Source organism: Salvelinus fontinalis, chromosome 20 (assembly GCF_029448725.1).
Source record: "Salvelinus fontinalis isolate EN_2023a chromosome 20, ASM2944872v1, whole genome shotgun sequence".
NCBI lineage: Eukaryota > Metazoa > Chordata > Actinopteri > Salmoniformes > Salmonidae > Salvelinus > Salvelinus fontinalis.
In genome coordinates, this window is record NC_074684.1 from 15,574,255 (window position 1) to 15,597,289 (window position 23,035).

At 43.4% G+C, this 23,035-nt stretch overlaps 2 protein-coding genes across 2 annotated transcripts in view; one reads left to right on the forward strand and one right to left on the reverse strand.

Moving 5' to 3' along the window:
- Positions 1 to 2,161: 2,161 nt before the first annotated feature.
- LOC129817369 (serine protease 23-like) lies at positions 2,162 to 5,495 on the forward strand. Its single transcript, XM_055872525.1, has 2 exons — positions 2,162 to 2,749; positions 3,415 to 5,495. The coding sequence occupies exon 2, from the start codon at positions 3,434 to 3,436 to the stop codon at positions 4,889 to 4,891; it is 1,458 nt and encodes a 485-aa protein (XP_055728500.1). The 5' UTR covers positions 2,162 to 2,749; positions 3,415 to 3,433; the 3' UTR covers positions 4,892 to 5,495.
- A 71-nt stretch (positions 5,496 to 5,566) lies between these two features.
- LOC129817370 (clathrin coat assembly protein AP180-like) overlaps positions 5,567 to 23,035 on the reverse strand; it is a 39,045-nt gene continuing 21,576 nt past the window's right edge. Inside the window, exons 10-27 of the mRNA XM_055872529.1 lie at positions 19,755 to 19,760; positions 19,583 to 19,595; positions 19,393 to 19,487; positions 19,149 to 19,225; positions 18,997 to 19,011; positions 18,446 to 18,616; positions 17,186 to 17,278; positions 16,311 to 16,484; positions 15,906 to 15,980; positions 15,600 to 15,680; positions 14,989 to 15,054; positions 10,951 to 11,070; positions 8,912 to 8,936; positions 8,660 to 8,732; positions 7,712 to 7,765; positions 7,503 to 7,583; positions 7,308 to 7,421; positions 5,567 to 7,191 (exon numbers count right to left, since the gene is read on the reverse strand). Coding sequence (XP_055728504.1) covers positions 7,332 to 7,421; positions 7,503 to 7,583; positions 7,712 to 7,765; positions 8,660 to 8,732; positions 8,912 to 8,936; positions 10,951 to 11,070; positions 14,989 to 15,054; positions 15,600 to 15,680; positions 15,906 to 15,980; positions 16,311 to 16,484; positions 17,186 to 17,278; positions 18,446 to 18,616; positions 18,997 to 19,011; positions 19,149 to 19,225; positions 19,393 to 19,487; positions 19,583 to 19,595; positions 19,755 to 19,760 — 1,309 coding nt within the window. The 3' untranslated portion in view covers positions 5,567 to 7,191; positions 7,308 to 7,331. The remainder of the gene's footprint in view (positions 7,192 to 7,307; positions 7,422 to 7,502; positions 7,584 to 7,711; positions 7,766 to 8,659; positions 8,733 to 8,911; positions 8,937 to 10,950; positions 11,071 to 14,988; positions 15,055 to 15,599; positions 15,681 to 15,905; positions 15,981 to 16,310; positions 16,485 to 17,185; positions 17,279 to 18,445; positions 18,617 to 18,996; positions 19,012 to 19,148; positions 19,226 to 19,392; positions 19,488 to 19,582; positions 19,596 to 19,754; positions 19,761 to 23,035) is intronic.

Here is a 23,035-nt window from a genome sequence, read left to right on the forward strand (position 1 = left end):
TGAACAGTATACAGTTCACCTCTAAAACATTTGATAGGGTCCTATGGAAATCATTTGGGAGTGTGACTGTGTGTATGTGGGCATTCATGTGTGCGTGCTTGGTGCATGTGGAGCCCACACACTTGGTGCTCCACCTCTAGAATGGTCTACAACTGACTAGGTACCCCTCGTGTCCTTCCCTTTCCCTTCTGTGAAGTTCAGTCAGGGGAAAAGTGTTGAACATATATATATTTGCACATTATTGTTTCAAACCCACACTGGAGTGATTATCATCTCTCTAATCAGAGACAATCTGGCACATCTCACTAGGGAGGGATGAAATAGAACGTACACGCATGCACACACAATGTGTTCTCTCTACTCTGCTGTACATCATTTTTGCTCTCACTATCAGTATGACATTTAACGTTAAGGAGTTATGATAACAACGGGTGAAAGTAAGGGGGTACAGTCCAGTACGGCATCCCGGCAAAATAAATAGTGGCGGTGATCCGTACCGGTAAAACATCACAATAGTTCAAACAAAAGGTGACGAAAACTGTAGGCTATTTCACCATTATTTGTCCTTACTGCATGTCAGAGGCATGAAACATTTGCGAAAGGACTTGAAATATGATAGCCTACGTGCCAAAATGCTATGTTTTTTCGATGAGAACACTGATATTTTGTCAAGGCAGAGATGCGTGGCCGACACAGAGACGCATGCGGACAGCAGTGGACGCATAAATTCGGGCCTAATGATATTAGCTTTAGTGTCATTACACTTTTTGGTGTTTTGTGTAAAAGATTTCTCTTTCCATTCACCACTGTTTGAGGGCTGGAAATACATTAAGTTGTGAGTAGATGAACATGGTGGGGTAGCCTAGTAAAGGAAAGGAGCCCTTTAAAATTATTGTCAACCAATGGCAATCAACCAATGGCAGAAATCTACCAGGCAGCCCATAGCTGAACTATAACCTCTAATAGCTCCACCCATAAAGAGGATATGTGTGTGCATGTGTGTGTGGAGGCCGGTGGGAGGAGTTAAAGGAGGGTGGGCTCATTGTAATGGCTGGAATGGTATTAATGGAATGGAATCAAACATATGTTTTCCATATCTTTGATACCGTTCCATTTATTCCATTCCAGCCATTACAATGAGCCCACCCTCCTTTAACTCCTACAACTAGCTTCCAATGTTGTCTGTGTGTTTAGCCCAAGACATGGGGTATTGCTACACAGAAGGGAAAAGGCAAACAGTTTTTTTATATCATTAAAAGCCTTATAATGCCATGCTTTGTTCAGGTTTGTTCCACTGGCTCTTTGGGACCCCTAGAGAAACAAACACAGCATAAGAACAAGTTCTCCCATGTCACCACACTCCTCCGCACACTCCACTGGCTTCCAGTCGATGCTCACATCCACTATAAGACCATGGTACTTGCCTACGGAGCAGCAAGAGAAACTGCCCCTCCCTACCTTCAGGCTATGCTCAAACCCTACATCCCAACCTGAGTACTCCGTTCTGCCACCCCTGGTCGCTTGGCCCACCCACCCCTACGGGAGGGCAGCTCCTGCTCAGCCAGGTCCAAACTTCCCCAATGGTGGAACCAGCTTCCCACTGAAGCTAGGACAGCAGGGTCCTGAAACCCTACCTCTTCAAAGAGTATCTTAAATAATCCCCCACCTCACCTCGACCCTTGCACGTGACCCCCCCCCCCCCCCCCCACCTACTTTATTGAGAAAAAGTTAACTTACTATGCTTGTGATATGTGGTTTTCCCACCTAGCGTTCTTAAGATGAACGCACTAACTGTAAGTCGTTCTGGATAAGAGTGTCTGCTAAATGACTAAAATGTAGATTCACACATCCACAAGAAGTTACATGTTAGGGCAGAAGTACGTGGTAACATTAACCAGCCAAAGATCTCTGTGAATGACTTAAAGGATCTTTGATTGTGAACACTGGTCACTGCTATACTATGTATTAAAAAGGAAAGCAGGAGGAAGGGGAGTGGGGAGGAAGAGGAAGAGAGTTCGTTTGATGAATGAGTTGAGTGCCTGTACATTCAGTAGGCCAAGCACGAACTCTCTTCCTCTTCCTCCCCACTCCCCTTCCTCCTGCTTTCCTTTTTAATACATAGTATAGCAGTGACCAGTGTTTGTGTGGCATATCTTTGTGTGTTTTCAGTGTCTGTAGCTGTGGCTGCCATTCAATTAGTTATTTTGTCATAAAACAAATCAAAGCTGCTGGTCAGGTTGATGTCTGATCTGGTTAATTATAACGTATCCTAAATTTATTCAGTCAGCAACAAGGCAGGAATGCAGGATATATAGCTTAATTCAAAGCAACTCGACTGGATGTGTGAGGTGGGGAATGAAAATACGTTTATGGGAGCTGAAAACAACCAATAACACGTTTTATATGATTTTCCTACTTTTGAACAGGAATTCCACAGTTCACGGGCTCAATAACTTCAGTCCTCCTTCTCATCGCTTTCCTCATCACCAGGGAGTACCTCCCCCGGTCTCGTCTTGTAACATGAACGAGCGGCACCTTTTTCCATCAAATGTTTTCTTCATCATGGACAAATGTCAGTGCAGTGAAGATCTCGCTCACTGCTTTTCATTGCGTTCCGGTTGTTTGACGCGCGGGCGATGATGGGACGCGGTCTTTCACGCACTGACTGGTACCCGACTGGATAAAATACCCTTTTTTTAAAAGAGGAATTTTGCTGACTTCTCCAACTTTTATTTTCGAATGCTTGCAGGTATGATTGTTTTGTTAACTCTAGAAGCAACTACCATTTCAATACATTCACGTGACAGACGGGAATGTATAGACACATCAGGCATTACTAATCAATGATTATCACATCCAATTTCCACTCTTACAGTTGCATCATTTAATTTGCTTTGTGTGATTAGGCTACTATGACCAATGTGAGAAAGTCTCAGAGTTTTATCACCATCACCATTAGACTAACTCTGATATATCCAGTAATTCCTCTAATCATAATTCGTTGACGTATTAAACAAATCCTATTCCTGGTCTCTCTCATACCCCTGATGATTCTTTTATCAAGCTTTTGAATTTGTGCTGCATTCAAACAAATCATTTATTTGAATTTAAGCTTGGTATGATCATATTTTCCTTGTGTAGAGAATAGTTGTAAAACATGGAATCATCAGAGGAATTTAGGCTATTGTTGGAGCCAATCAAATGTAACAATTTCCCACCCTGTGCCACCAACGAAATGCACTTCACCACCAGCGCTATCTGCCGGTGACAACGCTTTTGCAGAGAGAATACTTCAATAACACTCAAGCAGTTGGTGAGGACTGTAGGGGATTGAGCGCCCTCTGCTGGCCTCATCTTATACACCAGTCACCTGTTTCTTTTTGCGCAATCTTCCTTCCTCTCTCTGTCTTTTAGGCCCTGGTGGAGCAGTGCGATGACTCCCTTTCCCCCGTGTCTGCTGCTGCTCTGTGCCCTGCCCCTGTGTGTTCTTGCCTGGCGGGGCCACGGTGATGGTGTTGATGAAGAGTATGGCTGGTCCATGCAGAGGGTCCCGTTAATTCTGGACAGGCACACTGTGCATCTGCAGAGCCCCACATTTGGTGGGAAGGTCGAGGGGGCAGGTGAGGATGAGGAGGGGGGGTGTGGGATAAAGTGTCAGAGCGCCCTCCCCCCTCCCGACTGGGCCACACTGGAGAGCATGCTGGGATACGAGACGGTGTACGAGAATGGCACGCGCACACACAGCAACGTCACGCTGCAGGGCCTGAATGACACAACCTCACACACGCCCTTACACACCCCCTCACACACTCGCAGGAAACGTCAGGTGTACGGCGAGGATGGACGCTTTGTCATCTCGGACAGCCACTTCATCACCAGCTACCCGTTCTCCACGGCGGTCCGCCTGTCCACGGGCTGCTCCGGGGTCCAAGTGTCTGAAAAACACATACTGACGGCGGCCCACTGCGTCCACGATGGGAAGGACTACCTGCAGGGGGTCCGCAGGCTGAAAGTGGGGGTCCTACAGGTCAAATCTAAACGAGGTAGGAGGGGTGGGAGGAGGAGAGGGGGGAGGAGAGGAGGAGGAGAGGAAGTGGTAGGAGAAGGGGAGAAAGGGAATGGGATAGACGGAGAAGAACCGAGACAGGAGCAGAGACGGAGAGGAGGGAGGCAGAGAAGGAGGAAGGGAGAAAGGGAGAAACAGAACAGGGTTGATGAGACTGGAGCAGAGGGAGGTGAAGGAGGGAACATGGAGAAGGAGAGGGGACAAGGAGGGGGTAGGCAGAGAAGGAAAGGTAGCAGAAGTAGCCGTGTACAACGCAGCACCGAACCCAAAACTCAGCCCTCCTTCCACTGGACACGCGTAAAACAAACCCACATCCCCAAAGGTTGGATACACACAGGAGATAGAACCAACGCCATATCCCACAACTACGACTACGCCCTCCTGGAGCTCAAACAGCCAATTAAACAGAAGCACATGACACTGGGTGTAGTGGCCGCTACAAAGCCCCTCCCCTTGGGTCGCATCCACTTCTCAGGGTTCGACAACGAGCCAGAGGGAGGACAAAAGGACAGAGAGGGGGAAAAGGTGGTCTATCGCTTCTGTTCAGTGACGGAGGAGTCAGACGACCTGTTGTATCAGCATTGTGATGCCCAGCAGGAGGCGTCAGGCGCTGGTGTATACATCCGCCTCAGACAGGAAGTGTTGGGGTCCAATAAGGGGAAGTGGCAGCGGAAGGTTATCGGGGTGTTCTCAGGGCACCGCTGGATGGACGGAGACGGGGGTGAACAGAGGGACTATAATGTGGCAGTGAGGATCACTCCGCCTAAATACGCTCAGATCTGCCACTGGATCCATGGGGATCCAACCATGTGTCGGGAGGCCTGAGACACCAGGGATATGCCAGACTGATCAGAGTAAGAAAACACTAAGATATGCATCCATGTATCGCCTTTCACTGAGACCTCAAAGCGCTGAGGTGGTGGTGGACAAACTAACCAATGGCCAGCACAGACAGATCAGATGGAATAGAACTTTGGAATATGGGAGGATTTTCTTGCTCTGGTCAATCAAACAGATCCCTATCCAGACTGAGGTCTCAAAATTCTATGGTGCGCTAAAAACAGGTTTCTTTGTCTCATGTGCTTTTTGTGTTTTTTCCCCCCCAAGAAATACCCATCGTGCACATAATATGGGTGCTAAGATGAGTTCCGTTGGTGATGATTTGTCTTGGGTAAAGCTTTGTTTTTAGTATGTCTACATGATTCAGTTATCTAGCCAACGCTCTTTTTGGGTGCAAATAAGGGTTATAATAGTTATCAGAATATTTTTTTCCAGGGTCTATATTTTGAGTGTAAATGTGTATTTTGTTGAATATGTCCTAAACATACATTTTGCTTGGAAAAAAATTGGATCAACAGTGATGTAAAAAAAAATACAAAATTAAAATGTCTTTATATTAAAACCTACCATTGAATACCAAAAAACTTGTGATGGACTGAACATGTTCAAGTATGAATGACAACAGTGGAGACATAAGTGATGAGGCCTGAAGTCTTTCCATCAGTGTATTTCTATTTTATTGCATCTCAAGGGACTCACATGCAAGTGGGGGAGAGAAGAGTGATGCCATCCAAGAACCAAACACTGCCTTCAACCAAATATATAGCAAATATTGTTATCCACATTTTTTATTTTATACGTTTTATTCCTCTTTTTCTTTGTCGATACTTTTTTTCACAACAGATTAAGATAGTCACTTTGGAAGAAAAACAACACATGGAACATCCATTGTATATCTGAGCGGTTTACAGCTAACGAGTTCCCAACACCTCTGGAGTGTTGCTACGGGAGACAATACAACTCTACTGATCACAGCTCCACAATGACCTTAGGTCAGGGTTGTCAAAATCATTCCATGAAGTGCCTAGTGTCTGCTGTCTTTTTGGTTTGTCCTTTCAATTAAGCCTTAGACAAACATGTGTGGGGAGTTCCTTACTAATTAGTGACCTTAATTCATAAATCAAGTACAAAGTAGGAGCGAAAATCTGCAGACACTCGGTCCTCCGTGGAATGAGTTTGCCACCACCAGCCTTAGGTTGACATGGGCTGTGTCCCAACAATATTTACAAACCTTCTTTCCTTGTCTCCTTCATTTCATGACCACTGGTTGGTTTCACCAATTGCCTTTCACCTATCAATTCAGATAATTGGCCGTTAAGTAAAGGAGACAAGTACATTTGGATTTTTTTAAAGTATTTGGATGCAGCCTAGATCAACTTCACTTGACATGGTCAAATGCAGTAACACTCCTCACCAACAGGGAGAGCCACAGTAAACACTGGGGGCTGAGTTTGCATTCAGTACTGCCTCCAAATACAGATGAGATATTTTTCAAAACTGCTTGAATTTTTGAAAACCTTAGAATTCATAGACATAACTAAAATATGATACATTTTCTCTCAAAATAAAGATTAAAGAAATATATGTATAATCTATACTTAAAAATATTCTAAAATGCATTTGTCAATTTGAACATAGTCCACAAATGTTACATGTAACACACAATCAAAAAAACAGACAAAATAAAAACAACATTTTGTCATATGATTTGTCATCTCGTAAACCCAGATTTGTGGTGACAGTTGTACATATTTCAATATTCATCAATATAACTGTATCTGTTCTCAAAGAGGCTGGGTGGATCAATTAATGGAGAAGAGTACAACTAAGTGTTGAATGATGTTAGAAAGGATAGTGAGGGAGAGGATAGGGCAGGGATTGGCCAGTGAGGTTTACACACACCGAACACAGTCCACGGTTAACAACACAATCCTCGTCTGGGAAACGCGCAAAAAAATCAACACAGATCCACCATTCCAGGTCAGCTGACACGTGGCAGTTCCAGAACAAATCTAAATACACTCATTGTTTATGGTACATTTTTTTCTTAGTTTAGGTAAAGGATAACATTGAAGTACACACACACTCATACACAGTTTAGTTTTCTGTATCTATGACTCACAGCCACGGTTTTTGCTACAACAGCAGACAGAGAGGTTACGGGGAAGTCCGAGGACAGGGGTCGTAGTGCTGATGGTTGATTGGCTGAAGGGGCTGGGGCGTGACAGGAGGGAGACGGGGGGTGCACACATCCACATCCACAGCTCCAGACATAACAACAACCTCTGGAGAGAAGAGACAGAGGCAGAGAGAGGGATGATTACCACAATGTTATTATGTAAATGGCTCTTTTCATTGCATTGTGTGCATGTCGTTTGGTGCCACTGTGAGAGAACCCTACCTCAGAGGGATGGGTTAGAGGGGTTTACATGAAGTCCTTGATGTTGAGGTCATCCAGGGCATTCTTGGGGGGCGGAGGCCTCCTCGGGCTCCCGGCCATCCCTGGAGATCCCATCTGTCACAGGGAACAGTGTTTCATGAAATAGGTGTGTCTGTGTGTGTGTGTGTGTCTGTGTGTACTCTGTGTGTGTCTTACCGGTGCTCCTGGGGCTGCAGGGGCTCCAAAGCCTGGCCTAACCATGGGCATCATGGGAGCTCCAGCACCGGCCGCCCCGCCCTGAGAGAGAGGAAACAGTCAGACACTATGGCAGCCATTTTAGAGATGCGTACATGGGCCACCTAAAGGGGTCATTGGCCATCTTAGGTGCTCCTAATGGTCCTAGGTTGAGGGCGGGGTGGTCTTACCATGCTGAATCCTTGGTAAGACCCCATAAAAGAAGGGGATCCCATTGGAACGTTCTAGGGGTGTGGAGTGGGGGAGAGGAGGTGGGACATTACCACACTACATACAACACAGGCACAGTAAAGACAACACTGCAACAACAAACACACAGACATATCACTGACACGCACACATAGAAAACATAGAACAATACACCATAAGAAAACTTTTAAGACGCACGCACGCACACACACAGAGAGAGAACAGCAAAGCACAGCACATAAAACACTAACCTAACCTCTAAAATCAGGTTCAGGTGATTTGCTCATGCAGAAGCATTTGAAGACCGCAGGGTCAATCATAAGAATACATGATCAGGCCAGCCAGTTTAAATCAGCAACTGATTATCTGATATTCATGTCAGTGGTGAGGCTTTGGCTAAATGAACAGCTGAAGCCATGGGTTAATACAGTAACTACAGACCCTATAGCAAAAGCTTTTTGGGCTAATGGTTAGTGCAGCAATTATAATATGAAGATAAAGCGATCTAAATTTGTATTGTGTTGTATTGTGTTTCGTTTGGACACTGGGAAGAGGAGCTATTGCTCAAAAAATGGTGGTTGAAATAAGGAAATATGCAGATGAACGGGGCATTTTGGGGTCAGGTGGCTTGTTTGAGGTCAGAACTTTAAGGGAAGAAAAGGAGGGAAGTGGTTTCACAAGCAGCTCCTTGGTTTGGGACAAACCTCAGCCCGCTCAGAGCTCTCCAGTATTCCCAGTCCAACCCCTTAGTTTTCCCACAAAATGTTCACCCCTTTAAACCAAACACCAAATTCTTAATGTCCATATTACAAATGTGATTGGACCACCCTGGAGAGTCAGAGAGGAGAGGTGCGTGTGATTGGCTCCATGCCATGCCTGTCACTGCCATGTGGCTGCACTCCATGCTATATGACAAAGAGCAGATTTACCATGGGAGCGCCCCAACTTGGAGGAGCTACCTGAGGAGTTGACCAGCCTCCGCTTCCCATCGTGTTCTCCCCCCTGCGGAAGAGATGTCAGTCAGTAAGCAAATAGAAAGAGGAAGAAAAGACAGAGGCCCCCAACCTCTTAAAATGTAAAGCTCATTGAACGCTTGGAAAATGCTATGTGATTGTAATCCATGACATTAAATTACATGTCGAAACACAAAGTAACACATACTCAAAACAGGAAAAACTTACGTTTTTTGGCTCCCCATTCCCAGATCTGAAAGAGAGAAAATAAGACATTTCCCAGTCAGACAGAATAATGTACATTTAATATCTTATAACAGTTGCAAGTACTATGTAATATTATTGTACCTCTACTGTAATTACACTGTATCTGGCTATGTAACATTTCATACCTCTACTGTAATTACACTGTATCTGGCTATGTAACATTATGTACCGCTACTGTATCTGGCTATGTAACATTATGTACCACTACTGTAATTACACTGTATCTGGCTATGTAACATTATGTACCTCTACTGTAATTACACTGTATCTGGATATGTAACATTATGTACCTCTACTGTATCTGGCTATGTAACATTATTGCACCTCTACTGTAATTACACTGTATCTGGCTATGTAATATTATGTACCTCTACTGTAATTACACTGTATCTGGCTATGTAACATTATGTACCTCTACTGTATCTGGCTATGTAACATTATGTACCTCTACTGTATCTGGCTATGTAACATTATGTACCTTTACTGTATCTGGCTATGTAACATTATGCACCTCTACTGTATCTGGCTATGTAACATTATGCACCTCTACTGTATCTGGCTATGTAACATTATGTACCTTTACTGTATCTGGCTATGTAACATTATGCACCTCTACTGTATCTGGCTATGTAACATTATGCACCTCTACTGTATCTGGCTATGTAACATTATGTACCTCTACTGTATCTGGCTATGTAACATTATGTACCTCTACTGTATCTGGCTATGTAACATTATGTACCTTTACTGTATCTGGTTATGTAACATTGTGCACCTCTACTGTATCTGGCTATGTAACATTATGCACCTCTACTGTATCTGGCTATGTAACATTATGTACCTCTACTGTAATTACACTGTATCTGGCTATGTAACATTATGTACCTTTATTGTATCTGGTTATGTAACATTATGTACCTCTACTGTATCTGGCTATGTAACATTATGTACCTCTACTGTATCTGGCTATGTAACATTATGTACCGCTACTGTATCTGGCTATGTAACATTATGTACCTCTACTGTATCTGGCTATGTAACATTATGTACCTCTACTGTATCTGGCTATGTAACATTATGTACCTCTACTGTATCTGGCTATGTAACATTATGTACCTCTACTGTATCTGGCTATGTAACATTATGTACCTCTACTGTATCTGGCTTTGTAACATTATGTACCTTTACTGTATCTGGCTATGTAACATTATGTACCTTTACTGTATCTGGCTATGTAACATTATGTACCTGTACTGTATCTGGCTATGTAACATTATGTACCTCTACTGTATCTGGCTATGTAACATTATGTACCTCTACTGTATCTGGCTATGTAACATTATGTACCTTTACTGTATCTGGCTATGTAACATTATGTTCCTCTACTGTATCTGGCTATGTAACTACCATGTACACTCAGTAGCCGTTCATGGAAAAGGTTTGCTCCTACAGACGTTGAGTCACGTGGCCATGGCTTGCCATATAAAGTAGGCAGACAGGCATCGAAGCATTCAGTTACATTTCAATTGATCGTTAGATTGGGCAAAACAAGTGACCTAAGCGACTTTGAGCTTGCTATGATTGTCGGTGCCAGCTAACAGGTGGGTTACAAACAGGCAAATAACGGCGCAGTACAACAGTGGACAATTGAGGAGTGGACCACTGCCTGGTCCGAGGAATCCCGGTTTCGTGTTGTGCCATGCTGATGGCAGAGTCAGGATTTGGCATAAGCAGCACGAGTCCATGGCCCCATCCTGCCTGGTGTCAACGGTGCCCCAAATAATTCAGGCTGTTCTAGAGGCAAAGGGGGGTCTGACCCAGTACTAGATGGGTGTACCTAATAAATGGTCCACTGAGTGTAAGTAACGTTACAATAAGGTGAGATTGGTTATAGGAACATGTCTATGCATAGATGGACAGCACCATGATGCTGAAATTATTCAGGCCAAATTGAGAATCCCTGTCCTGTGTCTGCTCAGAGACTCTGTTCAGAGACTTACTGCTAGCCATGCTAGCCATGGTGGCGTCTAGGTCCCCTCCCATATGTTTAACTGGAGATGAGGCGGCCCCAGTCTGGGGCGTCATAGCAGGCATCAACACATCCCCTAGACCATCAAACGCTACAGGAGACACATAGGAGGGGGGAGAGATAGGAATGGAGTGGAGGAGGGAGAGGGAGGGAGAGAGAGAGAGAGAGAGAGAGAGGTGAGAAACAGCCACAATAATCCTCTCTGATCATAACAGAGGGGTCCTCCTTACGAGTGGGATTACCATGACAACCCATCGAGAGGGTCTCCATGACAACAGTGATCAGAGAGGAGCACAACATTGGAATGTTAACAAGAGGCAAGTCCTCATACTGATACTCAGTATGACTGAGGGCTTATACTGTGCCTCAACACACACACTCACACACAGTTAAAGTGATACTCTCCATGTAATATAAATCAACAGCATAAATATGCTGTCTACTCAACTCTACTAAATAGTATTACTATCCTATTAGCTAGCTTGTTTGAGATGGGGCATCATCCTTTGTATCCTGGTGACAGTAAGGATGCAGCCACTACTCTAGAGGGAGGAGGCAGTACCAAGCTAAATGGGCATTGTGATGTGAGCATCTCACACACCCTATTTATTAGGCATCTGTCAGAGCAGAGGGAAAAGAACAGCAGCAGTTGCTCTCTTACTGCAATGCAGCAATGCACTGTGGGAAACAGCACATCAATGAGCCAGAACACTCACCCAATCAGAGAGCAGGAAGCAAGCAATGAGCCAGCCCCAGAGCCAGATGGAGAGAGAGAGGAGCAATAGAGGGACGAGAGAGAAAGAGAGAAATAGAAAGTGAGAGAGGACAGAGTGTGAGAGAGCGCGCGAGTGAGTGAGATAAAGTGCAGCGGGAAAGAGAGAGAACAGAGGGAGGGAGGGAAAGAGAAGGAGAGGATGTAAGGGTAAGAAGAAAGGGACAGAAGGACAGTAGTGGAGGGAAAAATAATGGAGTGAGTTGAGAGATGACAAATGTTGCGAGAGAAAGAGAGATGGAGGAGAGAGAGAGAGAGTTAAGGCTTAAGCAGTAGTACTTGCAAATCGTCATTTACATAACATGCAGGGCAGTGACAGCCTTGACCATAAACCTGGTAAGTACAGGGAAAGTTGCCACAGTAAAATGTGAAAAAGTCAACCAATGAACACACCAACAGAGAGAGAGACAACTATGGAAAGAATCTAGAATGAGAATGACCATACACAACAGCATGTGCATGTGGAATGGCCATAAAACCAAGGTATGTTCACAAGTTACATACACTCAGGATGTATTCATTCAGACAGACATGTTCATATACAGTACCAGTCAAAAGTTTGTACACACCTACTCATTCAAGAGTTTTTCTTTATTTTTACTATGTTATACATTGTAGAATAATAGTGAAGACATCAAAACTATGAAATAACACATGGAATCAGGTAGTAACCAAAAAAAGTGTTAAACAAATCAAAATATATTTTATACTTGAAATTCTTCAAAGTAGCCACACTTTGCCTTGATGACATCTTTGCACACTCTTGATGACTGCTTCGCACACTCTTGGAATTCTCTCAACCAGCTTCATGAGGAATGCATTTTCAACGGTCTTGAAGGAGTTCCCACATATGCTGAGCACTTCCTGGCTGCTTTTCCTTCACTCTGTGGTCCAACTCAATTGGGTTGAGGTTGGGTGATTGTGGAGGCCAGGTCATCTGATGCAGCACTCTATCACTCACCCATCTTGGTCAAAACAGCCCTTACCTGCCCTCCAGGACACCTACAACACCCAATGTCACAGGAGGGCAAAAAATATAATCAAGGTCATTAACCACCGAAGCCACTGCCTGTTCACCCCGCTTCCATCCAGAAGGTGAGGTCAGTACAGGTGCATCAAAAATGGGACAGAGAGATTGAAAAACAGCTTCTATCTCAAGGCCATCAGATTGTTTAACAGCCATCACTAGCACAGAGAGGCGGCTGCCTACCTACAGACTTGATATCATTGGCCACTTTAATAAATGGAACACTAGTCACTTTAATAATGCCACTTTAATAATGTTTACGTATCTCGCATTACTTATCTCATATGTACAGCTGAAGTCGGAAGTTTACATACACTTAGGTTGGAGTCATTAAAACTTGTTTTTCAACCACTCCACAAATTTCTGGTTAACAAACTATAGTTTTGGCAAGTCGTTAGGACATCTACTTCGTGCATGACACAAGTAATTTTTCCAACAATTGTTTACAGACAGATTATTTCACTTATAATTCACTGTATCACAATTCTAGTGGGTCAGAAGTTTACATACACTAAGTTGACTGGCATTAAACAGCTTGGAAAATTCCAGGAATGATGTCATGGCTTTAGAAGCTTCTGATACGCTAATTGACATAATTTGAGTCAATTGGAGGTGTACCTGTGGATGTATTTCAAGGCCTACCTTCAAACTCAGTGCCTCTTTTGCTTGACATCATGGGGAATCAAAAGAAATCAGCCAAGACCTCAGAAAAAAAGTTGCAGACCTCCACGAGTCTGGTTCATCCTTGGGAGCAATTTCCAAACGCCTGAAGGTACCACGTTCATCTGTACAAACAACGCAGCCTGGAGTTGTGTTTTGGGTTATTGTTCCGTTGAAAAACAAATGATAGTCCCACTACGCGCAGACCAGATGGGATGGCGTATCGCTGCAGAATGCTGTGGTAGCCATGCTGGTTAAGTGTGCCTTAAATTCTAAATAAATCACTGACAGTGTCACCAGCACCCCCACACCACCTCCTCTATGCTTCACGGTGGGAACCACACATGTGGAGATCATCCTTTCACCTACTCTGCGTCTCACAAAGACACGGCGGTTTGAACCAAAAATCTCAAATTTGGACTCATCAGACCAAAGGACAGATTTCCACCGTGTATGTTGCTCGTGACCCAAGCAAGTCTTTTCTTTTTATTGGTTTCCTTGCAGCAACTCGACCATGAAGGCCTGATTCACGCAGTTTCCTCTGAACAGTCGATGTTGAGATGTGTCTGTTACTTGAACTCTGAAACATTTATTTGGGCTGCAATTTCTGAGGCTGGTAACTCTAATGAACTTATTCTCCGCAGCTGAGGTAACTCTGGGTCTTCCTTTCCTGTGACGGTCCTCATGAGATCCGGTTTCATCATAGCGCTTAATGGTTTTTGTGACTGCACTTGAAGAAACTTTCAAAGTTCTTGACATTTTCTGTATTGACTGACCTTCATGTCTTAAAGTAATGATGGACTGTTGTTACTCTTTGCTTATTTCAGCTGTTCATGCCATAATATGGACTTGATCTTTTACCAAATAGGGCTATCTTCTGTATACCATCCCTACCTTGTCACAACATAACTGATTGGCTCAAATGCATTAAGAAGGAAAGAACTTCCACAAATTAACTTTTAACAAGGCACACCTGTCAATTGAAATGCATTCCAGGTGACTACCTCATGAAGCTGGTTGAGAGAATCCTAAGAGTGTGCAAAGCTGTCATCAAAGGGTGGCTAATTTGAAGAATCGAAAATATATTTTGTTTTGTTTAACACTATTTTTGGTTACTACATGATTCCATGTGTGTGTGTGTTGTAATATATATATATATATACATTATATATATATATATAAATAAAGATATAGAATGACTATATTTATTATCATTATTATTCACAATTATTAATAATCGAATAACCTAATCTATATCTAATATACATATGAATAAGATTATATTACATGATATTATATGATATTATATATCTGAAGTACCCAAAAAGGCCACTAGATGTCATCTGATAGAAATCCAAATAAACCTTCAAAGTAACCAAAGATTTTGGTCGTTTACTGGTAAATTTAGAAAGTTTCCAGTAATGCACCCTACCTTTGTAACCCTATATGTGGTGTATTTACTGTTATATGTCTTGCATACAATGTGAATGTTCATGCCTGTTGTTTGTGTCATGCCTCGTGGGTGTGTCGTGCATCGGTAGGTACATTACCTGCCATCAGCTCAGCACCAGAGGCAGCTGCAGGTGCAGCAGGTTGGGTTTCTCCACCGGTGGAGTCTAATGGGTCAAACCAAACCATACCAGGCCAAGGTGGACCAAGCCATTAACAGTGCAGCATGAGGGCAGAGAAGAGTTAAGAAGTCAGCCATCGGCTCCACACTAGGAACGCCAAACAGATAGAACAGCGTTATCATTGTCAGATAGGACAGTAGACATACACATGTAAACACACGTACACACCAATAGTCTCAAACACACCAATAGAAACTCCTTTGATCCCAATATGCTGTGACAAGTCTACATCTACTAAGCGATACATACTCAAAATTCTTTAGAGGACGTATAAAAGTCAGTCCATCCTGAATACCACAGCTAACGCCTTAACTACAGTAACAACTTTATGGGTCACCAAAAACATACAGAGAAACGGAACGAGAAATGCTGATGAAGGTGAATGACATGAAAATAATCAATCAAATAATCAGTTAAAGTTAGGGCTTTCCTGCTTAGAAAGATTTTTACAAAAGGCCCCTCATTTGAAGACCGTCGACCAGCAGCAAGGGGGATAGTGAGAGGTGGGGGTAGGGTGTACATTTACCCACCCCCAAACATGTCCATGATCGCCCCCTTGTCCGTTGGGGGGTCTGAGGAGAGGAAGGGGGCAGGGGAGGAGAATGCATCTGCTATAAGGGGAGGGGTAGAACACACAGTGTGTGAATTATGTGCAAATGTCACAGTATAATTCACATGTACATCACACAAACAAACCTATACCAACTAAACAAACTCACACAAACAACAAAATACAATAAGTATCCTTGAATTACAATAATGCACAAATGTACATATAAAAAACAGCACTCCAAACACATGCTGAGAAAGAAGGCAGATGGCGTGAGTTTGGGTACCTGCTCCAAACATGTCAACACTGGGGGCAGGGTCTGCTTTGGTGAAGCTTGGATCTGGCATTGAATCAAACATAGCTGCAGGACAAGTACACAACACACACACACACAATTTAAATGAGAACAGCAGACTACAAACAATGACTCATTAGATCAACAATTGTGATTGAAAGCCAATGCAGGAGCAGAGAGGCAGCTGGGGAGAATGCATCCAAGCTGAAAGGAAGCAGAGGAAGCGTGATATGTGCAAGTTAGCCTCACAAAGAGAAAGGAACATCAAGGAACAATGCAGTTGACGGGTAAAATGCAGGAGAGGACAGGACAGGACACAGATGCAGAGTAGAGGACAAGGACAAAAGAGAAGAAAAGAAAAGGTTAAAAAAGTACCACACACGTGTAAACATTTACCACTGAAGAGGTCTATCGATGGGGTGGCGGGGGGGATGGGTGCTGCGGTGGTGGATGAGGGGGCAGGAGGGGGCGCCACTGAGTTAAAGCAGTTGTTCTCCATTGGCATCATGGCAAACAGGTCCAGCCCTGGGCCTACTGCATTTGAGCTGCTACCAGTGGGGGCAAAGGGGTCTTTGGGAGGAAAGAACCAGGGAGGGGATGACAAGGGGGATGGAGATATTACACAACCACCATAACACAGTGTGAAATAATCCTAGAGGTATGGCAAGAGCTATATTCTGTGAAATAGGGAGGAGGAATAGGTGCATTCGGCTGAAATTCTGAAGATACGAGCTGAGTTAGGGAATTCACCGCTCCATATTCTTCATAAACATACAGTACATGTAAAACACTATGAAGTATCGAATGATCAAGAGAATCTGGAAAATAAGCATGTCTGATGAAAAATGATAAGAAAAGAACACGATTTGTGAAAAGAGGGAAACATATTGGAGAAAGCAGTATTAGTAGTATTCACACTCTCTCATTATACTCTCTGAAATACCCATACTAGACCGGATTTACAGAGTGTAACCACAGAGCTTGCAGATGCATTTTGGGATTTACAGAGTGAAAGGAAACCCCAGGTGATATCTATCATGGTGGTCAACCACTGTCCTAAAATCAACCTCAGCAACAATCTCCATAGTAACAGCAACAGCCATGCCTAGAAACAACCAACAGCAGCACCTTTCTAGGGAAACTAGCTACACCCACTCACAGCAAAGGGATCAACTGTTGGAACACACTCTCCATACACACAAACACATAGGCATGGATGCACCGAGCACTCGAATACAGCCAAACAGGCAGACACACGTCCTGTAACCCACCGGCTGCGGCGTCGGCAGCTGGGGTTGGCGTGGAGGCCGGGGCCCCGCCCTCGGCCGCGGCATCAGAGGCGGGAGCAGGGGTGGAAAACGCATCTGATACCCAACACACACACAGACGACAGAGAGCGAGGTACACCGAGAGATACGGAGAGAACAGAGAAAAGAAACAAGACAGACAAGAAAGAGAGTAAGTCAGAACAGGAAGAAGCAAACTAAAAGATGGTCTGTGCCTCAGCAGAGTTTAGAAATACTACTTTTACTTTGTTAGGTATTTCATTTACTTAATATACTGTACCTATATTAAATACTTGTAATGTAATGTCAGGCATAAGATATGTAATATACTTATTTTATTGCAGAGAGATACTATTTAACTGAGCCATCTTTTGATTACTGTAATAAATTCAGTTTAGATTAGTTACAAAACATTTACTTTGTGGCATGAATGATTGACCGGTGAAGGATAAATGAGAATACAGACAGGAGGCACAGCAAGGCCTATGGAAGGCGGGCTTTAGCTACAACTAAACTAGAAAGCGGTAACTAGGTCTGTTGCACTACATAACTGGACAAGCAGGTCACAGAATGAAACCAGAAGCAAAGCAATGTGTCTTTTAGGCGGCAATAAAGAACATGACTCTGTTTGATAGATTGGCTTTTCTCTGAAGTTAAGGAAAAGCTGTCGGACTATCAAACAAAACGAAGCATGTGAAAATGTATGGGTTGCATGTCTGAGTGGGTCTACAAGTGTGAGCATGCTTGTCTCTGTGTGTAGATCTGTGTCAATGAGCATGTACAAAATGCAAATGCATAAGATGTACAAAATGCATACCAGTATGTGTGTTGCTTGCCATGTTCTTCCCAAATGGATGTGTTTGTTTTGGGGTTTCTGGGTCACTGTGTGTATGTACATGCAGAGACTAAACATATGCATTCGTGTGTGTACATGCATGTAGAGAACACTACACTGTATATCCTGTGTGTGCATGCATGTAGAGAACACTACACTGTATCTCCTGTGTGTACATGCATGTAGAGAACACTACACTGTATATCCTGTGTGTACATGCATGTAGAGAACACTACACTGTATCTCCTGTGTGTGCATGCATGTAGAGAACACTACACTGTATCTCCTGTGTGTGCATGCATGTAGAGAACACTACACTGTATCTCCTGTGTGTGCATGTGGAGGGTTGGTTCGGGTTAAGCTGTCCAGCAGAGATTCTGTGGTTGGGAATCCTCCAGAAGCCCACTGACCTCCCAGCAGATCCATATTCGTCGCACCGGGGGAGGTGGTGGCGGCCGCACTAGGGGGAGGAGCCAGAGTGACTCCTGGCTCTGCGGCTACAGGGGTGGGCGTTACCCCCGCGGGAGAGGGAGCGGTGTCTACAGCGAGGGTGGGGTCAGGAAGCATGGACTCGCCCATTTCTGCAGTTACCCACGTGGTGTACCAACCAAACCCAAAACAAGGTACCAAAACAACCCCCAGAAATCATCCCCCAAAATACCCCATAGGAACCAAAGCAACCAGAAAGGCCCCGTTAGAAGCAAATGAAGGTATCAAATCAACCCAATTTCAAAGAAACAACCGAAAAACAAAATCAACCCCAGAATTAAAGCCCCCGAATGAACCAAACCAGGGGATGTGGGGGAGGGATAGAGAGCAGAGAGAAACAAAGAGAGAGAAATAGACTATTGAGACTAGAGCAACACTATGAAACACATTGGGAGATCTAGAGATGACACGCTCTGTTAATGTTAATACACTAGAGAGGTTAAAGCCAGGGGCACTGTGGGATAACACTCACCTGATCCAAGGAGGTCTGTGGCAGCATCCCCAGAACAGCATGGGAGAAGGTGATGGAGGAAAATTCAATTATATTCATGTTAATTAGATAATGGAACTACCAGTAAGTTTTAATTAAGAATTAAACTATCAAGTTTTGATGTGGGACATTACCTCCCCAGGACATAGGGGCTGCTGAGGCTCCTGCTGACGGACCAGAGGAGGACAGAGGGTCCAGATCAAACAGAGAACTAGAGAGAGATAGAAGGATAGACAGAGAATGGAAGGGGAAGGAAGAATGGACTATTATTCAGTTTTACCAAATAAATGGAACAGATAGAATGGTTGAATGCCAGAACTGAGGAAATCCCTGAGGTGACGAGGTAAACTGTGGTAGGCAGAGGAAGTAGTCACTCACTCAGTGGCTTCCTCGGGTGGCGGCACTAGGGTGGGCACGGCGGCTGCAGATTTGGCGGGGGTGGAGGTCGGGGACACGTTATTGGTGGGGGACCCCTGGAATAGAGAGGGAGAGCCTTATTACTATCTATTTGTCGACATATAACCAGAAATAGAAAGGCAGGGAAAATCATTTGTAATCTTCAACTCACCTTTGTTGGAGACCTAAAAGAGAGACGGAATAGTTCATATTTAAATTTCATCAGTGCTAGATATCACCTTTCAGAGCTGAAGTCATCTACATTTAAATGATCTTTTAAACTTATTTTCATGACTTTACAATAAACTCATCTGTCAAACCCCAAAGAAATGGTTCCTGCTCACCCTTCACTTTGATCCCCAATGATGAACAGAAAGGAACAAAGAGAGAAGAAGGATTAAAGGAAAAGTTAACACAAAACGGTCTTGGGAACTGTGGTGTTGGGACAGGATTCAGCCTGGCAACAAGGACTCATCCAATTTGTGGTGATTGTTATCCACCCATTCACTAACAAGCGAACAATCATTAAATAGGAATTACATTTCTCAAAACACATAAATAAGGTGCACATTTGAAAGATATGTTAATTCTATGTTGACTGAAATGATTGAAAAATGTAAATGCTTGTTATCACGTAGACTAGTAATAGCACTTGGACGCTGAAATGACCAAATTAGCATTCTCAGATGGCAAATATCCTAATGTTGTCTACATAAAACCTTTTGGCACAGTTTCTGTATTTTGTCATTGATATTCTGTGGCTAACTACACTGTCAGTTCAATAATTGATCTTTGATTGAAAAGGGATAGCCTGTATGGATAATGAGCATTATATACACAGTCTAATATTATGAAGTGTTCTTACTACGTGAAAACAAGCATCATTTTTTTCAATAATATTCCTCAGCATATAAGTATCATATATTTAAAATTATGTGCTCGTTATTTCATAGTTTTAACAAATGTAATTCATATTTAACGATAGTTTTGCTTATTTATGAATGGGCTGGAAGGAGGAAAACCAGCCTGGTCTCAGTGCATTTCGTAAGTAAATCCGAGACACTCCATTTAGTATGATAAGTTAAGTTTCATATTGTATGTATTCATTTGTGGATGTCCATCACTCATTTTGTAAGATATGTTACCAATTACAATTCGTTTTATATGTTCTGAATTTGCAAAACGTATGATATGTTACGAATTCTAGCTAGGTGGCTAACATTAGCTAGACTAAGGGTTAAGGTTAAGTTTAGGAGTTAGGTTAAAGGGTTAAGGTTAGGGAAAGGGTTAGCTAAAAGGTTAAGCTAAAAGGGTTAAGGTTAGGGTTGGGGAATGGTTAGTTAACATGCTAAGTAGTTGCAAAGCAGCTGTTATGGCTGCAGCCCGACACCGGTACACTTATGACAACATCCAGCTCAGGTGCAGGGCGCGAAATTCAAAATCTATTTTTTTTAAATATTTAACTTTCACACATTAACAAGTCCAATACAGCATTTGAAAGATAAACATCTTGTCAATCCAGCCAACATGTCCGATTTTTTAAATGTTTTACAGAGAAAACACCACATATATTTATGTTAGCTCATCACCAAATAAAAAAGAGGACAGACATTTTTCACAGCACAAGTAGGATGCAAGTAGCATGCACAAGCCAACCTAACTAACCTAGAACCAACCTAAATAACCTAGAAAAAACTATCTCAGATGACAGTCCTATAACATGTTACACAATAAATCTATGTTTTGTTCAAAAAATGTGCATATTTTAGCTATAAATCAGTTTTACATTACTGCTCCCATCATAGCTACAGTCTGAAATCACACGGGAGTAGCCAGAGAAAATACAGACACCAACGTCAACTACTAATTACACATCATAAAACATTTCAGAAAAATATATGGTGGATAGCTAATGAAAGACAAAGATCGTGTGAATAGAGCCAATATTTCCGATTTTTGAAGTGTTTTACAGCGAAAACACAATATATCGTTATATTAGCTTACTACATTAGCTAGCACACGGCAGCATTGATTCTAGTCAAACGGTAGCATAGCACAGTTCGACAGATATATGAAAAAGCATCCCAAATTGGGGCCTTATCTTTGTTGATCTTCCATCAGAATGTTGTAAAGGGGTCCATTGTCCAGTACAGTCTTTGTTTGGGATCCAGAACGAACTATTTCCCTCTTGAATTAGCAAGCACACTGGCCGTGCGGCGCTAACCTCTCCTCTTCAAACAATTCTTCCAAAGCATCACGTCTAAAGTCCCGAATAAATTTTAATAATATAATTAAACTATATTGAAAAAACATACTTTAGGATGATATTGTGACATGTATCAAGTCAAGAGCCGGAGACTATATTCACGTATAATATTCACGTATAGTTTTCCAGGAGGCAATACAAAGTCCAACTTCGCGCCTGGGAGAAAAAAAATTATGACGGTCCTCTCACTCCAAGAGGCTGTGTTCAAGCCCTGAATGAGATATTGTCACGCCCTGGCCTTAGTATTCTTTGTTTTCTTTATTATTTTAGTTAGGTCAGGGTGTGACATGGGTAATTTATGTGGGTTTTGTAGTGTCTAGGGTGGTTGTAAGGTTTAGGGGGGTTATTTAGAGGAGTTGGGTTTATGTTTAGTATAGTTGTCTAGCTGTGTCTATGGTTGAGTGTAGGTGTTTAGGAAAGTCTATGGTTGCCTGAATTGGGTCTCAATTAGAGACAGCTGGTTATTGTTGTCTCTGATTGGGAGCCATATTTAAGGTAACCATAGGCTTTAGCTGTTTGTGGGGAATTGTCTATGTCGATGTTCTATGTTGCATGTATGCACTAGTTCATTCTTAGCTTCACGTTCGTCTGTTTGTTATTTTTTTAAAGTGGTTTCGTTTTTGTGTTTGTTCTCTTCTTAATAAAAGAAGATGTTCTTTTCACGCGCTGCGCCTTGGTCCTCACTCTCTCCTATAGACGATCGTGACAGAATTCCCCACCAATGCGGGATCAAGCAGCGCGAAAAGCGGCAACAGGAGCAGCGCAAGGATTCATGGACATGGGAGGAAATTCTGGACCGGGAAGAACCAGGAGAATATAACCGCCCCAAAGCTGAGCTGGAGGCAGCGAAAGCAGAGAGGTGGCGATATGAGGAGCTAGCTCGGAGGCAGGAAAAGGATCTGGGCTACACTACGTGGGAGGAGATCGACAGGTGGGCGATCAACCCAGGGAGAGTGCCGGAGCCCGCCTGGGATTCTCTGGCGCAGTGCGAGGAGGGATACCGGCGTATGGAGGCAGCCCGACGAAGCGGTAGGAAGCCTGTGAGAAAACCCCAAAAATGTATTGGGGGGGGGCTTAAAGGGAGAGTGGCGAAGTCAGGTAGGAAACCTGCGCCTACTCCCTGTACTTACCGTGGAGAGCGAGAGTACGGGCAGACACTGTGTTACGCAGTAGAGCACACGGTGTCTCCTGTACGTGTGCATAGCCCGGTGCGGGTTATTCCACCTCCCAGCACTGGCAGGGCTAGATTGAGTATTGAGCCAGATGTCATGAAGCCGGCCCTACATATCTGGCCACCAGTGCATCTCCTCGGGCCGGTTTACATGGCACCAGCCTTACGCATGGTGTCCCCGGTTCGCC